Source organism: Muntiacus reevesi, chromosome 1, assembly GCF_963930625.1.
Source record: "Muntiacus reevesi chromosome 1, mMunRee1.1, whole genome shotgun sequence".
Classification (NCBI taxonomy): Eukaryota; Metazoa; Chordata; class Mammalia; order Artiodactyla; family Cervidae; genus Muntiacus; species Muntiacus reevesi.
Genome location: NC_089249.1, coordinates 175,939,121 through 175,962,036, shown reverse-complemented (window position 1 = coordinate 175,962,036; position 22,916 = coordinate 175,939,121). Strand labels below are relative to the sequence as shown.

At 47.8% G+C, this 22,916-nt stretch overlaps 1 protein-coding gene across 5 annotated transcripts in view; it reads right to left on the bottom strand.

The window, feature by feature from the left end:
- The window catches only part of TRAF3IP1 (TRAF3 interacting protein 1), a 62,238-nt gene that overhangs the window by 18,307 nt on the left and 21,015 nt on the right, over window positions 1-22,916 (bottom strand). For all 5 annotated transcript variants that reach the window (XM_065917170.1, XM_065917171.1, XM_065917174.1 and 2 more), the window contains 6 exons: window positions 21,015-21,035; window positions 19,890-19,977; window positions 19,399-19,482; window positions 15,126-15,249; window positions 14,882-14,918; window positions 12,386-12,462 (listed from right to left, as the gene is read on the bottom strand). In XM_065917170.1, the coding sequence (XP_065773242.1) occupies window positions 12,386-12,462; window positions 14,882-14,918; window positions 15,126-15,249; window positions 19,399-19,482; window positions 19,890-19,977; window positions 21,015-21,035 (431 nt within the window). The remainder of the gene's footprint in view (window positions 1-12,385; window positions 12,463-14,881; window positions 14,919-15,125; window positions 15,250-19,398; window positions 19,483-19,889; window positions 19,978-21,014; window positions 21,036-22,916) is intronic.

Below are 22,916 nucleotides of genomic sequence, written 5' to 3'. Positions count from 1 at the left end.
TCCGCCATTTTAAACGACTTCTAAAATATTTATCATTTTTCTATGGAACCTATTGATCCAATCTTTTCTTACAAGTTTGGCCCTAGTTTCATTTTTATATATTTGGACTTCTAAATTCAGACCACAGCTCCAAAGATACCAGATATAACAATCACAGCCAAATTAACCATTAATCCCAAAAGGCCGTGACTGGGCGATGGGAACCCCAGTGGATTTCCCAGTTGGCATGTGAGCTGGAGAAGAAGTAAGACCTGTAACTGGAAGCAGCCGGAATATCAGCGACCTCAGCAGGAAATGACCTTCACAGAATTAACAGTGAACGTAAGGAGTGTGCCCAAGGCCAGGAAGAGCAAGGCACATTCAGATACAGGAAGTGGGGTCCCACACACCCTTGGGGCAGAAGCGCGGATGCAGACGTCATGGTGAGACTGGGCTCAAGCTGGGACTCAATATTAGTTGTGCCTCCAGCAACCAAAAGCCAACCCAAAGATACACCCTAGAATTCGACAAATTTCACCCTACAGTTCCTGCATCCTTCATGGCAATTGACATCACGAAGAGAACAGTCGGGTCGGAGACTGGTGGGTGATAGCTGCATGGAGGACCAGTGTAGCCAGCAGACAGGCAACGCCCCTGTGAAGAGGGGACATGTGGGCAGGGGCCCGATTGGGGGTTTTCTGTTGACAGGTCCTGATACGGCCCACCAGGCCCGAGAGGCTGGAATCGTCTTCAGACACCCGCAGCCAAGGCCACTTGCACAAACCAGGGGAGGAGGAGGCCTGGTCGCAGGACAGTACACTCCAGACAGCCGCCCCGCCCTGCCTCCCATGGACAAAACTCGAGCAAGCACAGAGGGACAGACCTCAGCTCTGGGACACCGCTGAGACTCCTGGGGCAGCTGGCCCAGAGTTCCTTCCGGGGCTTCCTGGGGTGGGGGCGGCGAGCTGAGCCCCGTGTGTGGGAGGAGCACAGACACTCCAGGTTAATTTCACTGGAACACAGATATAAACTTCCATTTGAAAATATCAGCAAAGTGAATATAGTTTTGCAGGGGACAAATAATTATCTATGAGCGAGCAAAGACACGATTGAACAACAAAGCCAAGATCATTTTAGGAAAGTAAGAACTGCTCAACATGAGGAACTCTATTAATATGTGATCATCTCAACAGCTGCCAAAAGATACCTGATAAGTTAGCATCCGTTCTGATGAGACACCTAGAGCAGTGGCCAGGATACGGCAGGGGATGAATTAAGTGGCTGATGAGTGAATGAACACTGACTTTTAAAACCAGATAACTTATCATCACAAAACAAGTTAACATTAAGATTAAAAAGAGGCTAAGTAAAAACCAGTAACTGTGGGAATCAAGGTCAAAGTCAAGGAGCAACAGTTAGAACCAGACATGGAACAACAGACTGATTCCAAATTGGGAAAGGAGTATGTCAAGGCTGTATAATGTCAGCCTGCTAATTTAACTTCTATGCAGAGTACATCATGTGAAATGCCAGGCTGGGCAAAGCACAAGCTGGAATCAAGATTGAGGGGAAAAATATCAATAACCTCAGATATGCAAATGACACCGCTTTTATGGCAGAAAGCAAAGAGGAATTAAAGAGCCTCTTGATAAAGGTGAAAGAGGAGAGTGAAGAAGCTGGCTTAAACCTCAACATTCAAAAAACTAAGATCAAGGCATCCAGTTCCATCATTTCATGGCAAAGAGATGGGGAAACAATGGAAACAGTGACAGACTTTATTTTCTTGGGTACCAAAATCACTGTGGACAGAGACTGCAGTCATGAAATCAAAAGATGTTTGCTCCTTGGAAGAAAAGCAATCTCAAACCTAGACAGTGTATTAAAAAGCAGAGACATCACTTTGCCTACAAAGGTCCATATAGACAAAGCTATGGTTTTCCCAGTAGTCATGTACGGATGTAAGAGCTAGACAATTAAAAAAGGCTGAGCACCAAAGAACTGATGCCTTCAAATTGTGGTGCTGGTGAAGACTCTTGAGAGTCTCTTGGACAGCAAGGAGATCAAACCAGTCAATCCTAAAAGAAATCAACCCTGAATATTCTTTGGAAGGAATATTTTGTCCACCTGATATGAAGAGCCAACACATTGGAAAAGACCCTGATGCTGGGAAAGACTGAAGGCAGGAGGAGAAGGGGACAACAGAGGAAGAGATGTTTGGATGACATCACTGACTCGATGGATATGAGTTTAGCAAACTCCAGGAGACGGTAAAGGACAGGGAAGCCTGGCGTGCTGCAGTCCATGTGGACACAAAGAGTGGGACACAACTGAGCAACTGAACAACAAAAACAAGGGTAATAAGAGTCCAACTTAATTTAAAGCAACAACAACAGAATAAACCCAAAGAACAGAAGGCAGGAAATAAAGAAAACTGGAGAGTTCAGTGAAAAGGAGAACAAAGAAACAAGCTGGTGGTTTTAAGAGACTGACAGACAAATTTCTGGAAAAACAGAAAAGCACAAGCAAGTAGTATTGTTAATTTTAAAAAAAGAACAAAACTAAACTACAAACAAAGCAGACATTTAAACAAATTCCATCAAAAGCTTCTTTGCAATAAGCTTGATAATTTAAAAGAAATTAATAACCAGAACTGACTGTGTAGAGAAGGCACCCACGCAGGGAGACAGTCTAGTCCAGAAGTGACCGGGAGCTCATCCGCTCATCAGTGACCGGGAGCTCATCAGTTACCCTGGAGTTCCAGTGAGGGTCACTGGAGCCCAAGGTGGGGGAAGCCACAGAGGCCAGGGTAACAGCAGCAATGGGAGATGGGTTCCATACAAGGGGGATTCATGTAATAGGTTCATTTATGCAGGACAATGAGAGCCAGGTTTCACACTGTTGGAGAGAGGAGAATACAGAAAGGGAAGAGACTGGCACATGCATGTTCACGCGCGCACACACACACAAGAGGAATAAACCCTGCCGTGTGTACACATAAACACACACACACACACATTTCATCCGTGGCTCTGACCCAACGAGAGGGCCTGAGAGAAGAAACACTTGAAAAGCAGTGAGCACCCCTAGGAACAGACCATGGTTTCTAAACACCATTCTCCACTGAAAGGAACCAGGAGGAATCAGTTCATGCCAGGGCTGGGACAGCACAAGAAAAGCCTAGAAAATCCTGGTGGGCCAGAGAGTAAGGAAGGGCTCCAGGAACGACACGGGCAGAATGAAAGGACACAGGAGCCGATCTGAAGGTGCCCCACTGGGCATCAAATCAGAGGCGGTTCAAGTGTAAAATTAATGATAGAATAAAGCCGGAAACTGTGGTGAGCCCACAGTGATATAAAGAATAAACTGAAAATTAGTGAAGAACAGGTTACCTACGGGGTTTGGAAGCACTTCCCCCCTATGCAGCATTAATTACACAGAGTAACGGGACAGTGGCGAGAGACCCAAGGGCGCGCCAGCCGTAACGGGACAGATTAGAACACGTGCCGCGCGACGGGATGCGGCGAGGACAGCAGGCCTCCCTTCTGGGCGGTCCCCACCCAGGATGACCACGATGCCGAGGAGGTGCCCGCGCTTACTTCCTGCGCGGGGTGGCCCTGCTGCAGGGATGGAGAATGGCCCTGTTCAGAGAAACTGTTCAGGAACGTATCTGGGGGTGTTCTCAGAGTACAGAATTTCTTTGTCCCTTACATGCAACTTTTCTCCAAGTGAAACAGTCCTGTGACACTCACTGTGGCCCCACACAGGCACGTGTTCGGGGCCTGGCACGCTAATAGACCACCAGCTCTGGGACCTGGTGATCGCGGCCACCACCTCCAGGACAGGTTTCGCAGAAGGCCTTCCTTCCCTGGAAACCGAGCTGGCTTCACTCCCCCGGGGCTGGAGATGAAGCCAAGACTCACCAGAGGAGCAGAGCCAGGTGGGGCAGGGGGGCCCGAGCGGGGGGCACACGCTCCTTTCTCACACAACACACACACGACACACGCTCCTTTCTCACACAACACACACACGACACACGCTCCTTTCTCACACGACACTCCCCTGTCGGTCGTCTCTGAAGCATCTGAAAGTTCTCAAAAGCGCCCCTCACAACCTTAAACGGTTGACCTGCTTCTAAATCTGCTTTTCTTCACAAGTAGCTTTTAAAATTGTTTAAAAGCATTTGCTTTGCTTTGCTCGGCTGTACTATTACAATAAATCATCCATCTTTTTTCACTGCCAATGACCCTACTTGTAGCACAATCAAGCTTTTTAAAGCTACTGAGAAACCCAACCAGTTCCCAAACTATTAATATGTGGAAATTACTCCTGAGTACCAAAACCTAACAAATAAGCCTTTTATAACACGTATGGAGTATACCTGAAAGGGTATTAAGACACAGTGTATCTTATTTGTAAATAATTTACACATAGCAATGTCTAAAATAAACACATTGCTGCTTTAATATCTTTTCTCTCTTTAAGGGATTTAAGAGTACTCTCTAAAAATGTATAGCTTACACAGAGCAAAGCCCTGACACAACACAGGCCCTCCACTAAGTGGCCATCGGTCCTGGCCTCTGTGCCAACAGGAAGGCGAACAGGCTTTATCAGTCATCAGAGGGTCCCACCTGGTGGGGAAGGGTCTTCAGAAGCCAGAAGGAACATTCTGGAGACTTGATCACAACACCGTGACAGTGCTGCAATACGAAAAACTGTCCATGCACTGCTGCTATAAACTAAACTGAAACTGCTGCTGCTATAAAATCGAAGCATTTTAACGCCAAGCCTTTTTAGTTTTCCTCAACTCTGAAACATCCCCGTAACCTGGACCCCGGAGACAGAGACAGAGCCGCGCCCTTGGGCCATATTCTATTTCAGTCCCTCCAAGACAGCCATTTTGCCCGGATTACATTAAAAACTCAAGAAAACCTAACTCGTGCATCCAGGCCTGGTTCCTCCAGCAACAGCGCTTCGCTGGGAGCTGCTTTGTTTTCAAGTCAGAAGGAACGATAAAGAGATGGGACCAGAAAAATAAAAGTGCTTCTCACCTAAAACAGTAAGCACAGATTGGGCATGTTTTAGGCAGGACAAAAATAACTAAGAATAAGAATAGCTGCCGGGAAATACACCTCTTTGTTTCAAGGAAAGATGAGTAATTACGGGACCTTGGGATTCAAATGGCTCTAGAGGGAGCAGGCGGCTTTGCTTCATGCACACGGCACAGGCCCTGCCCCTGCATGGCGGGCAGCTTCTGGTGAGCCCGGGACAGGTCCCCAGTCCACGCACAAGCTCTGCCGCCTCCGAACACTCCGCCCAAGGGGGCAGGAAGAGCTCGCACCCGGGCCTGGGGCAGGAGACCTCGGCCAAGGACGCAGTCACTCAGACCCCAAGTCCCTCAGCAGTGCAGACTCCCCGGGCATCTGGGGATGGGTTCAGGGCCCCCATACACACCTCAAAGTCTTCGGACGCTCAAGTATTTGTACAACCTAGCACATCCTCTCATATACTTTAAGTCACCTCTAGATTATTCATAATACCTAATACAGTGTAAATGATACATAAACAGTTGCCAGCACCGCAAATTTAAGTTTCGCCTTTTGGAACTTTCTGGAATCACTTTTCCCTCCAGATATCTTCTGTCTGAGGCTGGTTGGATCCCTGGGTTCGGAACCCACGGGCACAGAGGGCCCAATGTAAGTTGTCAGTGGTACTGGGCGGGACTCTGAGCGCAGTGCTGAGATTACAGGACACGCTGGCGGGACCATGGCTTGCTGCCTCTGTCACCCCTGGGCCCGCAGAGACATGGAGACCTGCTCGTGAGGCTGCCCTGCACTGTGCCACAGGGACTAGCGGGCCGCCCAAGGCAGGCGGAGAAAAACTCCAGGAGGTGGTGAAGGACAGGGAAGCCTGGCGTGCTGCAGTTCATGAGGTTGTAAAGAGTTGGACACGACTTAGCGACTGAATAACAAATCATTTTTGTGGTCTATAATATAACCAAGGCATATATCTGTAAATATTCTGAAGCGATACTGTTGATAATTGTGGTGACAATTCAATTTTATACCCAAAACCCAAAATCTCCAGCCTGCATATTAAAAAACATAAAACTATCAGCTTATTTCTTAATAAATAAATACAAAAACCCTATAACCCTTCACAATTAAAATTAATTTCAGTGGTTTCCCAGTTCAGCTATTAAAAGTCTCATCAGTCTAGACATATCGCAGTACATGTCCCTTTTATTTCTACCACAGAAATTTAAATGGGAACAATATTCCTAGTACAAGAACATCCAATAAGACCAGGACCATAAACTTTGAAACAAAAAATACATTTATCAGGTGCAGGACTTCGGTTAAGCAAGGTTGTAGAATAGCTTTTTTCTAACAGGGTTATGGAATTTGTAATGAAATGGCACCATCTAGCCACCAAAATAAGAAATAACTATTTCAGATCTATTCAGATCACCAAAGTAAAAGAGAATATGACCCAAACCCCTGACTTTTACATAAGAGTTTAGGTTATTACTGTTAGCTATATTCTCTTTATTACTGTTAAAATATAACATGCTTGTGACATGGTCAATTTTATCCATCAATCCTGCACAAGGATGACACGCAAATTCATAAAGCGTTCCATATTTTAAAAAAAAGAACCATTTCATGATACAGAGGTTCTCAAATTCCCGGATAACTGCTTCTTCGGGACAGTCAGCCACAGTCTCTACTGACGTGTGGGTGTAACATGGGCCCTTAAGACTGCTTTTCTTCAGAAGGGCAGCAAAACAGCATGTGGAGGTCCAATTCGGCACACACTCAGGTTCTTGTCTGTGGAGACATGTGACTTCTAGCTGCCCCAACAACACGTGGTTCATGTGACCAAGAAGATGAAGAGAACAAACCCACCAAAACTTTAAATAAATGAAGAGAAGGAAACGTACAAAGAGAAGCAGACTCTCTGAGCCTACTTCAAAATAAAGAATTTAAATGAAAAGAAAAAGCAGCTGAAGTTTACAGTCACAGAACAGATATAAAACGAAGAAGAAAAAAAAAAATAGCGCCCGAGAGAAGACTGTATAAAAGGAGACTGAAAAACTAGGAGTGCGAAATCTTTAAACAGTGCTTTAAAGTGAGTGAACCATCTTTGACACCACTGTTATTACTCCAAACCGTCTTCATTTATAAAGCCTGAAAAGCAAGCATTTTTAAAGAAAGAAACACTGTAGTAAAACTGCTTTTCTGGTTGTTTTTTCAAAAACTTCATAAATCTGAAGGAAAAGAAATGCTTGGCATGAGCCAGTATCTTCCTATTAACAAAGTTTATATTTCCTCTTGAAAAGAGAGCAAGTAAGTCCGGATGAGGAGAAAAATGCTCAAAGCAATCCGACTCACATATTTATTCCATAATGTATTCCTCAAGTCCATTAGCACAATAAGAAAGGGCTTTTCTTCCAACACAACTTCAAAGACAGGCTGGAGGGATGCCCAGATTACAAATATGTATTTCCTTAGCACTGAAAAAAAACGCTCCCTCAAAAAAGTACAAAGTGCCGAAACTCAGGGCACACTACAAGCTATGTGAGAGCAGAGAAAACACTATTTGAATTTGTGAATGAGCTAGAGAAGATAAACAATTAATAGTATGATTAGTACATATAAATCAAGAGTGACCACAGGTAGATATGGCCTACAAACAGAGAGTCTTTCCATCGCCTCTCCGTGAAGTCCGCTGTGCACCCTGAATCCAGCGACCCCAGAGAGAGAAAGAGGACACACTCTTCAGGCATGAGCAGCATTTATAACAACTGAGCACAAACTAGGCCACAAACAAAGTCTCCATTCCAAATACCCAGCATCACAGAGACCACATTCTTTGAACACACAATCATACTAGATACTGGGGAGGAAAAAAACTCAAAAAAAAAAACCTCTATGTTTAAAAGCTAAAAGCCAAACTCCCAAATAGTTTATGTGCTAAAGAAGAAACGACAACAGCCAACTACTTCATACTAAAATTCAAGCAGTCTTTAGTATTTAAAATTTTTAAATTTAAGGATAAAACATGCTTAAAGGGAGATGTATAGTCTTAAATATATCTGTTGAAAATGATGAAGACTAAAAACAAATGAGTTAAGTGTCTTTTACTCAAGAGGCTAGAAAAAGTACACCCCAGAAGAAATTAAGAGGAAGAACAGAGTAGAGATCAGTGGAAGGAAACAGAAGTCAGTGTCCACAGAACCAGAAGCTGACGCTTTGCTACCCAGTGTCTCTTTCAGAAGCTTTTTCAAAGTCTCATCAAAGGAAAAAAACACAAAATTTTCGGAAAGAAGAACTACAGACCTATTTTTTAAATTACAAAAGCTATCTGAGGCATCTTTTTGCCATGACTTTGCAAAATGGGCATGAAATAGCAATTTCCTAGAGGAACGCTGTGGAAGGGACTGCTGGCTGGCCCCCGTGCCTGCCCGCCCTTCTTTCCTCTTTTTTTAGTGGTGTTTTTGGTTTATTTGCTGTTGATTGAGGCAGAGTTGTACTGATCTCCCTTCTCAACAGCAAAGCTTCCCGCCCTGTGAGCAGCCCACACGTGGTTCTGCCAGTTCTGAACCCTCAGCCCTTAGACAGGCAGGCGGCCTCTGCCATTTAACCCACGTGCCTTGCAAAGCTGTCGTTTTCTGCCCAGGCCAGGCAGTGAGAAAACCTGGCAAGTTTTGGACTGTATAATGGAACCTCTCATTGCTAGCTAAGCACACGGATGCCTGGAATTAAGAAGTCATTTCACAGACCCCTTAAGCGACGAAGATCTGACCAATATAATGAAAGCTGAGGTGGGGTGCATTATTCCATTAAACAGTCTAAAGGATTAGTTTGGAAGAACAGAAAAGCTAGCAACTCGGAGGCCCCGATACTAAGAAAACAGCGAGAAGAGAAGGAACTAGCAACGGAGAGGCTGAACCAACATCAGAGGGTTGCTGTGAGGACCACAGCAATGGACAAAGCCCCCCTAGCACAGAGGAAGCAGTCACGAATGTGAGTTTATATTCATACTAAAGAAGCAAAAAGATACAATTGCACATCTCTCTGATCAGCCAAGAAAAATTGCAAAGTATGACAATTTAACAAATGATGCTGGAACATCTGGTTACCATATGCAAAAATAAATAAGCTTCAATCCATACCTTGCGTTCTATACAAAAATCAACTCAAAATATAAAACCTAAACTATAAAATCTCCAGAAAATATAAGAAGAAACCTCTGTGACCGAGGGTTTGGCAAGACTTCTTGGATACAACACCAACATTTGACTGCTTTAAAACTTTAAATTTCTGTTTAAAGACACTTTTAAGGGAAAGAAAAGACAAGCCATGGACTAGAAGAAAACATTTACATTATGTCCAGAATATATGAAGGATTCTCAGAACTCAACAGCAAGAATACAACCAGCCTAACTTTCAAAGGGGCAAAAAAAAGTGGACACTTTACCAAAGAAGATATAAAGAATGGAAAATAAGCAGGAAAAGATATTTAATATAGTTCAGTTCAGTTGCTCAGTCATGTCCGACTCTTTGCGACCCCATGAACTGCAGCACGCCAGGTCTCCCTGTCCATCACCAACTTCCGGAGTCCATCCAAACCCATGTCCATTGAGTCGGTGATGCCATCCAACCATCTCATCCTCTGTCGTCCCCTTCTCCTCCTGCCGTCAATCTTTCCCAGCATCCGGGTCTTTTCAAATGAGTCAGGTCTTCACATGAGGTGGCCAAAGTATTGAAGAAAATGCAAATCAAAACCACAAGAAATTTTTTAAAACTGACCAAATCAAGTGTTGATGAGGACGTGGAGGAACTGGAACTCAACTGCTGGTCGGAAGTTAAGTGGTGCAACCACTCTGGAAAACAGCCTGGCAGTTATTTTAAAAAGCTGAACATACATTTACCACAACAACCCAGCTGTCCCCTCCTAAGTGTTTACCCAGTTGGATGAAAGTACTTGTTCACACAGACTTGTTCACAGCAGCTTTATCTGGAATCATCCCAAACTAGAAGCAACCCAAATGCCCCTCAGCTGATAAAAGGGTAAACGCACCACAGTACATCCATGCAGCGGTAAAAAAGTGAACTGCTGATACACGCTGCAACGTGGATACGCTGCAAAATAATTATGACTGGTAAAAGGAACCAGACCCAATGAAGAGTATATGCCAGATGAGTCCATTCATATACCATTCTAGAAAATCAAACTAAACTGCAGCAACAGAAGGAAGGTGAGTGGTTGCTGGGGATGGCGGGGTGGAGGGAGGAAATGAGCAGGTGGGAGGGGTGATGGAGGACACGGGCCACTTCTGAGGGCCGTGGGCATGTTCGTTATCTCGGCTGTGGCTGCAGAGATGTGTGAAAACAGGGACTTTCATTCCACTGAGAGAACAAGTCAGCACAGCCTCAACGGAACCTGGTGAAACTGAAGCCCTGCCCGTGTTCTGGCAGAGAGATTCCAGTTCTGGCACCGCCTCGAGAGTTGGGGGGGGAAGGGTTGCCACAAACCACAGGCCGAGGCCAGGTCCTGCTGCTGTGATAAAGCTTTATCGGGATGCAGACACGCCTTCGTGTACTAGCGTCTACGCAACAGCTGCTTACGGAGGCATCAGGAGAGCTGAGAGGCTGCGGCAGACCCCATATGGCTCTGAAGCCTCAAGTATTCACTGTCTGGCCTTTTACAGAAAACATCTGCTGATCACTGCTGGAGACCGACACTGGCTCTCGTGTGCCAGGACACACGCAAAGGAGCCCACGGAAGCGCTCTGCACAACAGCGAAAGGTTGGAGAACCCTAAGTGCCCATCAGAGAAGAGACTGATTACTAACAAACACTGGAATACCATTCATCAATTAAAATGAATAAACTACAGGCATCAAAACAGGCAGGGTCTCAGAAACTCCATGCTGTCTGAAGAAAGCTGCAAACAGACCAACAACAAGATGAGGTTACACACCCCCAGGAGGAGGCATCACACCGAATCCCCGTCAGCGGCCGCCCTATGGTGAGACCGGGACTGCGGCTAGTCCAGAAAGGACTTGAATTTTTCCTTCACATTTTCATTGATTGTTTAAAAATCTAATTAAGATATTTTAGAAGACCCACAAGTTAAATTTAAATGTGACGTCTATAACACACCAAAGAAGAAAAAGCAGAGAAACTTGCTGGGTTTTCCCATCTGGCTGTAGTACACATCACCCCCAACTTTAAAAATGCTAACTATATTTTTCAAAGCAGCAAATGTTCACCGAACAAGGGAACTTTTTCCCTTTTATCTTCTGAAGGCAAGGGATTTACCCATCTGAAATTTACTCTCAGAGGAAACTGAAACAGAGGCCTAGTGAGCTCTGCATAAAAACAAAGGGCTATAAAATTTAAACCAACTGACGCTTCAAAGGCCACCTACAGGACCAGCCTGAGGCGCACACACTGGTCTGCACAGACCTGCCAGGACAGCAGAAAACTCTCCAGGCCCACGAGAGGGACGGCGACACAGTGAAACTCCACAGCGACAGACCACCAACGGCAGAAAGGGCCTGCCCCCTTTGAGCAGAGCACTCTCCTCCTGCTAGTGGTGTGAGGGGCTCCCTCTAACGGGGGGTGTCAGCCCTACGGGTCACCTCGAAGCTGCTTCAGGCCAGATCTTTGTGACAAACCAGGACATATTAAGCAGAATTATCTAAAACAAGTAACCGTTAATTCAACTAGAAGGAAAGAGAAATGGCTGCGTGAGTGTCTGCATGTAAACTTACTGGATTGTTGGCTCCTGCCAAAGCTAAGAAACCCAGAAACTTACATTAAAAAACCAAAAAGTGAAGATTTATTCTTATACTTCTAAGGCGCTACGACGGAAAGCTCTTGGTGGCATCTGAGGCTCACTACCTGGCCTGCAGGTATTCGCCCCACGTCACATGCCCCAGGGCAGGGGCTGGTGGGAGGCAGGCGGGGGTCCTAACAGAGCCAAGCCACACACCTGGATAGGAGACAGCAAGGAGACCAGACACAGATGGCACGCGCGTTTCAAAAGTCAGATCTGAAAACTTCCTAGACTTTCACTCTGCCACTAGCTGGGGTCACGTGGACAGACAGGCTGCCCGCCCCCACGGCGCAGAGAGAAGGGGCGAGCCTGGCAGGAAGGGGTTGGCACAGGGTCAGCACAGGCCAAGCATGGGACTGGGTGCAGAGGAGCAACATCAGGCCCCCAGAGCCCCGTGTCGTCTATCCTGCCAACTGGGGGGTGGGGAGTGGGGGAGGCTTGGAAACACGCCCACTGACGTCACTGACAATCACAGGATCTGAAGGGTGCGCCTAGTCCCTGAAAGCAAATGTGTGAGACAGAGGTTAAACACTAGTGTTTACAGAAGTCATTTTGTTACCTTCTCTCCAGGTCTGGATGACTGCTGCAACTTCTCATAATCTTTCTTAGTCTCCAGAATTTTTTTGACAAGTCCTCCTGTTGGAAATCAGTTGGTTTCATGTTAAAGCAGTTCTCTGCCCTAAGAAGCCAGCTTACTAAGTGCGGGTGGGGTGAGGAGGAATGCTAAGGTTCTTTCTCTTTCTATACTGAAACAGTTTCAAATACTGTTTACAAAACAAAAGAGCAAAGCAACTCTTTCAGTTTGTTATAGACTAAGTACTAATATTTCTTTATATTGGGGAAAGAGCCATCAACTCATGAGATAAATACCATAGGAAAAGTCATTTGAATATACCTTGTTTGGGACGTTTGACCTTGCAACCATGTGACTATTTTACATTAATAAAACAAAATTAAATCAAAAATTTTAAAGCCTAAAGAGCGAAAGCAAAAGAAAACTACAAACGTAGCAGTATCATATCGGCATGCATAACCTAACAGAGAAGAGCTATTTGACCATTTAAAAACAGAGTCACTGGCTGTGCATCCCTAAGGGGATGGCTACTAAGAACCAGGAGGCAATCAGACCCAAGAACACCCTGGCGTGTTCACAGTGGACACACGTTTGTCAACCACTGGTCCCGTGATGGGCTTCGTCGCTCAGCTGTGTCCAACTTTTAGCGACCCCAAGGACTGTATGTAGCCCGCCAGACTCCTCTGTCCATGGGATTCTCCAGGCAAGAATACTGGAGTGGGGTGCCATTTCCTTCTCCAATTAACCACTGGTAGTGCTGTTCTAAATTGCTGAGTGTGCAAAATGCAGGGTAAAGAAACATACAGCTGACATTGTTGGGAACCATAACTGCTGGCACAAGCAGAGATGTCCACGGACAAATCAAAGAACTTGGGAAAAACCCTGCAATCATAAATCTAAAGTGAAAATACCAACATGAACTCAGGATTTAACTTTCTTACAAAAAAGTCAGATAGCCCCTAGATACAATGACCAACCCAGAAGTGACATGCGGCCAGGCTCCTTGGAGACACGGGGAGGGAAGGAAGTACACAAAGGAGCCTGACGCCTTGGTCCCACCGGAAACCAGGGCGCCAGAGCCTACTGGGCAAACACGGGCAGAAGGGCGCGGAGAAAACGCAGGTGGGCCGAGACAAAACCAGCAAGCGTGTTAAAGCCGTGACTTCAGACGGACATCAAAACCACACCAGCACCGGCACAGCCCTCATCAGCCACACCTCAGGTGCCAGGAGACAAGGGCCCTGTGAGGAAAACCCATCACTAAAGGGGGAGCGCGGGGCAGCAAACGCCTGGGGAGGGAAAGCCTGCCGACCTGGAGGCACCGACCAAAATGTGCTGGGGGGCGGGGACGAGAGGCCACTGCCCACAGTCCCTGCGGAGCAACAGCGAGACCCAGAGACCCACGGCCCAGCACAGAGGCAGTGGGCGTGACGAAGAGCCAACACCGCCGCCACCACCTCATCCAAACAATGGAACCTGACCAAGTCTCCAGAACCAACTCACAGGAACAGAAGAGCATGGAAAAAAAGAAAGAAAAACCCACAACCCCAGGGGGAACAAGCCACAGCCAGCTGTGAGGACCCTGAAGGACAAGCAGCCAGCCTCTTCAACAATAAATCACGGGGGCATGAGCCGGGGGAGGGGGGGATTCTACAGAGAGAATTCAGAGCTCCACCAGTCAGCTGCACACACAGGGCCCTCACCTGGATTCTGACTCAAAGGAACCTGGAAAAAACACAGAACAACTGGGGGAAAAACAAGCGCTAGATGATACAAGAAGCAGGAATGACTGCTTTTTATAGGCAATAATGGAAATATGGATTTTGTTCTTTTAAAAAAAAAAAAAACGAACATGTTTACAGCAGAAATGATGCTCTCCAGGACGTGAAAAGTGTGGGGAGTGGGGGGTCACCTCGGGTGGAGACCAAGGTAAGACAAGATGACCGCTAACTGCAAAAGCTATGTGACAGCCCAGGGCTCGCCAGACAACTCTCTCGGCCTTTACAAACGTTTGAGCTAAAAGAAGACACTCTGGGGACCTCCTTCGTAGTGCAGGGGCGAAGACTCTGCATTGCCAACGCAGGGAGCAGGGGTTCAATCCCCGATCGGGGGCACTGAGATCCCATATGCCTCATGGCACAGCCGGAAAAAAAAGGAAGACACTGTGCGTGGGAAGAAAACAGTAATAGAGAACTGTGGACCTGGAGCAGGCCTCAGGAGCCCTCCCATCCCACGGTCTAACCGTGCGGGTAAGAAGGGACGGCCTCTCCACAGGTGCCCACTGCTGACCTCCGGGTCCTGCCCGCACCCCCCAGCGGCTTGCACCGTCTCCAGGATGAACCACACGCCGAGGATGCATCGGTGTCCACGGCATCCTCTTTACTGCTACTCAGACCCCCGAGTGCAGACCAAGCTCACTTCACCAGGTCCTTCCAGAGCAGAGAGCACCCCCCGGGGCACGCACACCGGCCCACGACTCACCGTGCTTCTCATCTTCCTCCAGTTCCACTGCCTGGGCCTGAGCGGGAGAGGAAGCAGAGAAAATGGAGGCTCAGGCTTGCTGAGATCTCAAGACCACGCCCGCGTGGGTCTCATCATGGGGACTGGGTGAAAGAGGGTGGAAAACTAACTGAAACTTCAGAGGAGAACTCCGCGCACACAGTTCTCAGGGCAGGAGGTCTCGGCCCGGCGTGTGATGCCCCAACGCGCGCCACGCCTCACCCACCGTTTCGAGCTCCGACATCTCAGGGAGCTGCGGGGCGGCCTCCACCACAAACTGATCGTCGTCCTCGTTGTCAGAGTTCTGCGACTCGGTGATCACGTTGGACACAGTTTTACCACTCCCTGTCCTAAACAAAGAGATACTGGGTTCCGTTAGAAACCTTCTCCCAGTCACATGCCCCCGTCAACCCAGGCGTCTGGAACTGTATCCCAGTCCTCCCCAAGACTTCCCCCGTCTTCACCCACGTGCACTGGGAGGCCTCCCAGAGCCCTCAGGCAGCAGCTGACCTCCCCCTCAGGCCTCCATTCTCCAGGTGCAGGGGAAGGTCGTGGTCTTCCTTATGTTACAGTGCCTTCTAGACTACGCTCCCTAAAATCTGCCAACTATGAATTTCGTGTTGTTTGAGCTTCTCTGACAACAGATTAATGTCATCTGTCATTTGACACAGGATGAGATGGTTGGATGGTATCACCGATGTGATGGACATGAGTTTGAGTAAGCTCCGGGAGTTGGTGACGGACAGGGAAGCCTGGCGTGCTGCAACCCATGGGGTCGCAAAGAGTTGGACACGACTGAGTGACTGAACTGAACTGACTGAGCTTCTCTGAGAACTAGCACTCTCACCCTCACCCGCCAGCCTTGGGGCTCACACTGCACTCCGGGCTGCTGCCCTAACTCCGTGGGGTTCCCAGAGTTGGAAAGGCCCCACCCAGTCCCTGGGTTCTGGAGCCCCCAAATGCTCTGGCATCCCTCTCTCAGCCACAGGCCTACGGTGGGGCCTGGTCACCGCCGTGGACAGCAGACGCTCAGCCCCGAATCCAAGCCCCTGCTCCGTGGCCACCCCACCCCACCCGAGTCTTCCCATCTCTAGCTGGAGAATAGTCCACGCGAAGCTGACTGGATCCTTCACCTCATGTCCTGGGGGCGCCCGTGAGTACACTCTGCCCCTCCACGCTCTGCAGACCTCTGGGGTGGGCGGCCTGCTCTCGGCAGTAGGTTCAGCAGCACCCCTAGCCCCGAGCCCAGCTGGATGCCGGGAGCCTCGTCTCCACGTCCTCCTCAGTCCCGATGCCACAAAACGTCCCTGGGGCGGCCCCGAACGAGGACCTCGCCACCAGTCCAGTCCAGCCCCTCCTCTCTTTCCTCTGAGCCCCGCGCCTCCATTCCCAGACTCACCGTCAGCTCAGGAGAAAGACAAAGAGCCAGGAGCTCACCGCCCAGGATCTCACCAGCCCACCAGCCCCCTCTCCATGAGGCCAGTCCGTCCACCCGCTCTCTGTTCCCACAACACCCTGCCCCCAACCCACACCACCTGCGTCTCCAGTCTCCCCTCCCGACTGCGCCATTCCCACCACCAGAGAAACGTGCTGCTGGTCCCACCTTAAAAACAGGAACTCTTAGTGATTGCATTGAATCTACAGATTGCTTTGGGTAGCATAGTCTTTTTGACAATATTGATTCTTCCAATCCATGAACACAGTATGTTTCTCCCTCTGTGTCCTCTTTGATTTCTTTCATCAATGTTTTACAGTTTTCTATGTATAGGTCTTTTGTTACTTTAGGTACATATGCTCCTAAGTATTTTATTCTTTTTGTTGCAATGGTGAATGGTAGTCTCCTTAATTTCTCTTTCTGTTTTCTCATTGTTCGTGTATAGGAATGCAAGGGATTTCTGTGTGTTAATTTTATACCCTGCAACTTTACTATATTCATTGATTAGCTCTAGTAATTTTCTGGTAGAGTCTTTAGGGTTTTCTATGTAGAGGATCATGTCATCTGCAAACAGCAAGTTTCACTTCTTCTTTTTCTATCTGGATTCTTTTTATTTCTTTTTCTGCTCTGATTGCTGTGGCCAAAAATTCCAAAACTATGTTGAATAGTAGTGGTGAGAGTGAACACCCTTGTCTTGTTCCTGGTTTTAGAGGAAATGCTTTCAACTTTTCACCACTGAGGATAATGTTTGCTGTGGGTTTGTCATATATAGCTTTAATTATGTAGATTCAATGCAATCCCTATCAAGCTACCAATGGTATTCTTCACAGAACTAGAACAAATAATTTCACAATTTGTATGGAAATACAAAAAACCTCGAATAGCCAAAGCAATCTTGAAAAAGAAGAATGGAACTGGAGGAATCAACCTGCCTGACTTCAGGCTCTACTACAAAGCCACAGTCATCAAGACAGTATGGTACTGGAACAAAGACAGAAATACAGATCAATGGAACAGAAGAGAAAGCCCAGAGATAAATCCACGAACCTACGGACACCTTATCTTTGACAAAGGAGGCAAGGATATACAATGGAAAAAAGACAATCTCTTTAACAAGTGGTGCTGGGAAAACTGGTCAACCACTTGTAAAAGAATGAAACTAGAACACTTTCTAACACCATACACAAAAATAAACTCAAAATGGATTAAAGATCTAAATGTAAGACCAGAAACTATAAAACTCCTAGAGAACATAGGCAAAACATTCTCCGACATGAATCACAGCAGGATCCTCTATGACCCACCTCCCAGAATACTGGAAATAAAAGCAAAAATAAACAAATGGGACCTAATCAAACTTAAAAGCTTTTGCACAACAAAGGAAACTATAAGGAAGGTGAAAAGACAGCCCTCAGATTGGGAGAAAATAATAGCAAACAAAGCAACAGACAAAGGATTAATCTCAAAAATATACAAGCAACTCCTGCAGCTCAATTCCAGAAAAATAAATGACCCAATCAAAAAATGGGCCAAAGAACTAAACAGACATTTCTCCAAAGAAGACATACAGATGGCTAACAAACACATGAAAAGATGCTCAACGTCACTCATTATCAGAGAAATGCAAATCAAAACCACAATGAGGTACCATTACACGCCAGTCAGAATGGCTGCTATCCAAAAGTCTACAAGCAATAAATGCTAGAGAGGGTGTGGAGAAAAGGGAACCCTCTTACACTGTTGGTGGGAATGCAAACTAGTACAGCCACTATGGAGAACAGTGTGGAGATTTCTTAAAAAACTGGAAATAGAACTGCCATATGACCCAGCAATCCCACTCCTGGGCATACACACCGAGGAAATCAGATCTGAAAGAGACACATGCACCCCAATGTTCATCGCAGCACTGTTTATAATAGCAAGGACATGGAAGCAACCTAGATGCCCATCAGCAGACGAATGGATAAGGAAGCTATGGTACATATACACCATGGAATATTACTCAGCCATTAAAAAGAATTCATTTGAATCAGTTCTAATGAGATGGATGAAACTGGAGCCCATTATACAGAGTGAAGTAAGCCAGAAAGATAAAGACCAATACAGTATACTAACGCATATATGTGGAATTTAAAAAGATGGTAACGATAATCCTATATGCAAAACAGAAAAAGAGACACAGATGTACAGAACAGACTTTTAGACTCTGTGGGAGAAGGCGAGGGTGGGATGTTCTGAGAGAATAGCATGGAAACAAGTATACTATCAAGGGTGAAACAGATCACCAGCCCAGGTTGGATGCATGACACAAGTGCTCGGGCCTGGTGCACTGGGAAGACCCAGAGGGATGGGATGGGGAGGGAGGTGGGAGGGGGGATCAGGATGGGGAACACAAGTAAATCCATGGCTGATTCATGTCAATGTATGGCAAAAACCACTACAATATTGTAAAGTAATTAGCCTCCAACTAAGAAAAATAAATGGGAGGGAAAAAAAAAAACAGGAACTCTTTAACTTCTCTGGGGCCTTCCCACTACCACATGCTGCCTCATTCCTTCCCTTCCCTGGGCAACAAGGCTTAAAAGACACACCCATGCCGCCTCCAGGCCCCACCTCCCAACCCAGCTGAAGCCCACTCCGACAGGCCCGTTCTCCTTTTCCTATTCCTTCGCTTTGATGTTTTGTACTGTGTCCACACTGGATCCACAAGGAGATTCGTAAAATTTATAAAAGCCCTGACTTTCTATCTTTTGTTTCTAATTTTTGTGCAGTTAAGCCTTTAAATTCTTTTATCCCATCTCCCCCCTGATTGTCTTCATGCTCAGAAAATCCTCTTATCTAGAGATGGAAGGCACACACTTTCCGCATCATGGCAAAGGTGTGACTGCAGAGCACGAACCCCTGTGTGGAGGTGGTCTGGCCCGTGCTTAGAGGTCAGGGCCCCCCCCAGGTGCTGTGCTCCCCGCCTCCGCATGTGCTCCACCCTCGCCAGCCCCACCTGCGCTGGGGAAGCCCCGCCCCGACTCCAGGTGCCGAGACACCGACGTGGCTGCCCGGGCCCCACCTGTCCGTGGTCAGCGCCTCCACACTCTCCTGCCGTCGGACCCGGGGAGGTGCGGGCCGAGCGCTCCCAGGCCGAGGTATCCGCCTAAAAAGAGACACAGGACACTTGCACGTTTCCGAGTGGACAGAAGAACAGCTACGCTAATGCCAATTTCCAGGCCACCTTCAACCTGCCAGTTAAGACATGGTCTGCAGAACATTAAGAATATCCCACTAACCTGACAAGTCTAAAAGCACCCACCTCTTAATCTCATGAAGGTAAAAAGAATGGTAAACATAACTATGAGGAATCAAACCTGTGACAAAATTTAGCTGTGAGTGCGAATCTCCCTTAGTCTCTGAAACGCTCTACAGGAGTTAGGTGCACCTCAGGTACAAGAAGATTAAGCGGGCTTTGCTGTCTCTGAACAAACACTTGCTCACGACTGAGCTCAAGCAGCACACGAGCTGGGGCGGCAAGGAGAGGCGGGGGCGGAACCGGGGTGCACAGACCTGACCGCCGCAGGGAGCTCGCCGGGCGGGGGCTCGGGGTTCTCCGGCGCCTCGCTCTTCTCCTGGCCGGGAGCTCCAACGTCTCCTTCTGGACAGGCGGCCGGCCCACCAGCAAATTCGCGGAAGAAAAAAAAAACAACAAATAAATGTGTGAAGAGACAGCCATCAAAACAGTAACAAATATGAATGAAATTTTCCTCATCATTTTGATGAAATTAAAACAGACGCTTGGTATCTAAACTTGGGGTAGGTGTGTGGGGACAGAGGCAAACTCGAAATACAAACTGGGTCAACTTCTCAAGAAAACAGAACTCAACAGGTAGGTCTGTCAAGTAGCTGAAAGGAAAATACAGCCTAACGGCAGACGTGGACACATATGTGCACACACGCACACGTCAGGATGCTCAGCCACCATCATCATCACAGGGACAGACGCTAGGAAACTCAGGAAACTGTGGTCTGGTCCCAGGTCACACCCTCGTATAGAATAGTCATCATGTTAATACACACGTAATCAACAGCGCGGTGCCCAGTCGCTCAGTCGTGTCCGCTCTCTGTGACCCCGCGGACTGTAGCCCGCCAGGCTCCTCTGTCCATGGGATGCTCCAGGCAAGAATACTGGAGTGGGTAATGTATGTTACATAGCATAGATGGGGGTCTAAAAGGACTTTCATTCAAGTTATGAGCACTGGGATTACCAATGCTTTTCATTTTCTTCATGTTTTTCTGCATTTTTAAACTTTTTTATTTTGGCTCTGTACCATATTATTTTTATAATCTGAATAAAGTTTTGTCCATTTTGATAAAGATTTCATCAGTAAACAATAAACCCAAGCTATTAAGACAATTAAATTTACTCTATTATTTAAAGTAAAAGTGCTTTATACATTAGAAAATAGTAAAACCAGAATTTGATTATTGGAAATATAATTTATACTCAAGAAAAAAATTCCTGAAATACATTCTTTTAAAACATAAAAAGTTAAATCTTAAATTGGTGGTTACATTTCCTTAGGCTACTTTCACTAACACAATGTATAAAACATAAATCTGAGAGTACATGTTAGTATCTGTACAGGTGGACACAATTTATACCAAACAGATCTATTTAAGGCCATTACTTACCTGCATCACTAGGACAGTCACCTAAAAAAAAGTACATCAGAGAGTAAATTTCTGTCAGAAAACTTCAGTATATTAAATGATCAAAACAGGATTTCAGAAAAATATACTAGTAATAACTTTGGATGTCCATTAGGGGAAAAATGGTCATTTCCTCATAGTCTTTTTTCCAGCTTCCTACTGCCACTGTTTTATTTTTAGAGAGAGACAGACAAACAAAACCACAAATCATAATATATCATTCCTTGAAAACAGGAGATAGGAATGAGGAGAAAGTGTATCAGTCACGGAGATGAGTGACAGACACAGAGGCGAGAGGTGACAGAGCCAGCTGCAGGCAAACGGGGCCCGTCTCACATAAGTCAGTCACGAATGTCTTTCCATCGGCTCCCAGACTGGAGGGCGTCTGCCCTCAGCAGTCGTCACCCCAGACTCTTCCTTCAAGTGCCACGTTACGGGGACAAACGTGACAGCCGAGGCCACGACCAAGGAGGGAAGCGCCATGGGGTGGGTGGCCCAGAACGGTCTCTGTGCTACACTCTTAGAATGCACAAACACGTGCGCAGAAGAGCCAAAGCTCCCTGGATGCAGGACAGAACAGACGCCGCCAGGACGGCCCAGGTGACCCGGAGGACGCACGCGTCAACGTGGGGAGGGCCAGACCCAAGGGCGGTCTGCGGACACCAAGGTCAGAGTCACAGACACGCTGCCCCAAAGGGGCCAGCTCTAGGGGCGGAAGGCCCGGCCTTGGGCCTCGGACACCTGCCTCCCAGAGGTCCGGCCCCACAGAGGGCAGTCTGGAAGACGGGGCCGCCTGGGAGGACATGCAGGGTGTTGGGGAAGGAACCGGAGCGAGAGCTGCCTTGCCACCGAGGCCCAGACACCGCGGCCCTGGGCCCTCTTCAGAGCCAGGCGGGGCTGTGGGCCACAGGGACTCCGAGGGCGGTGGAGGCCCGAGCTGACCCCGGGTGCTGCACACACAGGCAGCCTGCCCCCAGCACAGCGCGGTGCCCCGCCTCGTGGACGCCCCCGGCCCTGGGCCCTGTCTGCACCACCCGGCCTCCACCCAGACACCCGGGCTGAGGCCCCCTCTCCCTTCCTCCCTCGTCCCTGGCCAGGGCACCACCACCACCCTGGTCAAGGCTGCCAGCCCCTCCTCTGCACTCGGGCGTATCCACCCTCGGGCGTCCACACGCCTCCAGGCGACCTCATTGCTCTGTCCCACCCCATCGCCCCAGAGCCCGGGCCCATCTGGCCTCTGGACCACGTGCTATGCTTCCCACATGAGCTGAGAATCATGAAGCCACTCACCCCTAAAAACAGCATCAGCGTCCTGTCTCTAAGCTCCCAATTCGGCCACTGGCCCCAACTCCCGCCCCTGCTCCGCCCCGAGGCCCCGAGGCCCCGAGGCCCTCCCTGACCCTGGTGTGACGTCTCCCCACAGACCACCCCCAGCAACTGCTGCTGTGCCTGCCCTTCAGCTCACTCAGGCGCTCTCTGCCCGAGGGCCAAGCGCACCGCAGGCCTCCAACAGACACTTTCTGCCGAACAGGCTGGGAAACACCGGCCCTCACCTGCCCACACCCCTGCGGCCCCGGCGCTGGGACGGCCCGGGGGCTGCGGGCAGGACGCCCCTCCGCACCCGGCAGGAACTCCAGGGCTGAAGAAGCACATGCTGGTCCAGAAAACGGGGCATGTGTGTGCATGCACAGCCGGTTCACTGGGCCGTACCACGGGACCTAACACGACAGTGCAAAGCAACTGTACTCCAATAAAAACCTTTTCTTAAGAAAAGCAAATACTGAATGTGTAACTTTACTACAACTTTTTTTTTTTTAATGCTGAGAAAGAAAATCATGCTTGAGAGCAGAACCCTAGAGAGGGAGGACTTGAGACAGAGAACAT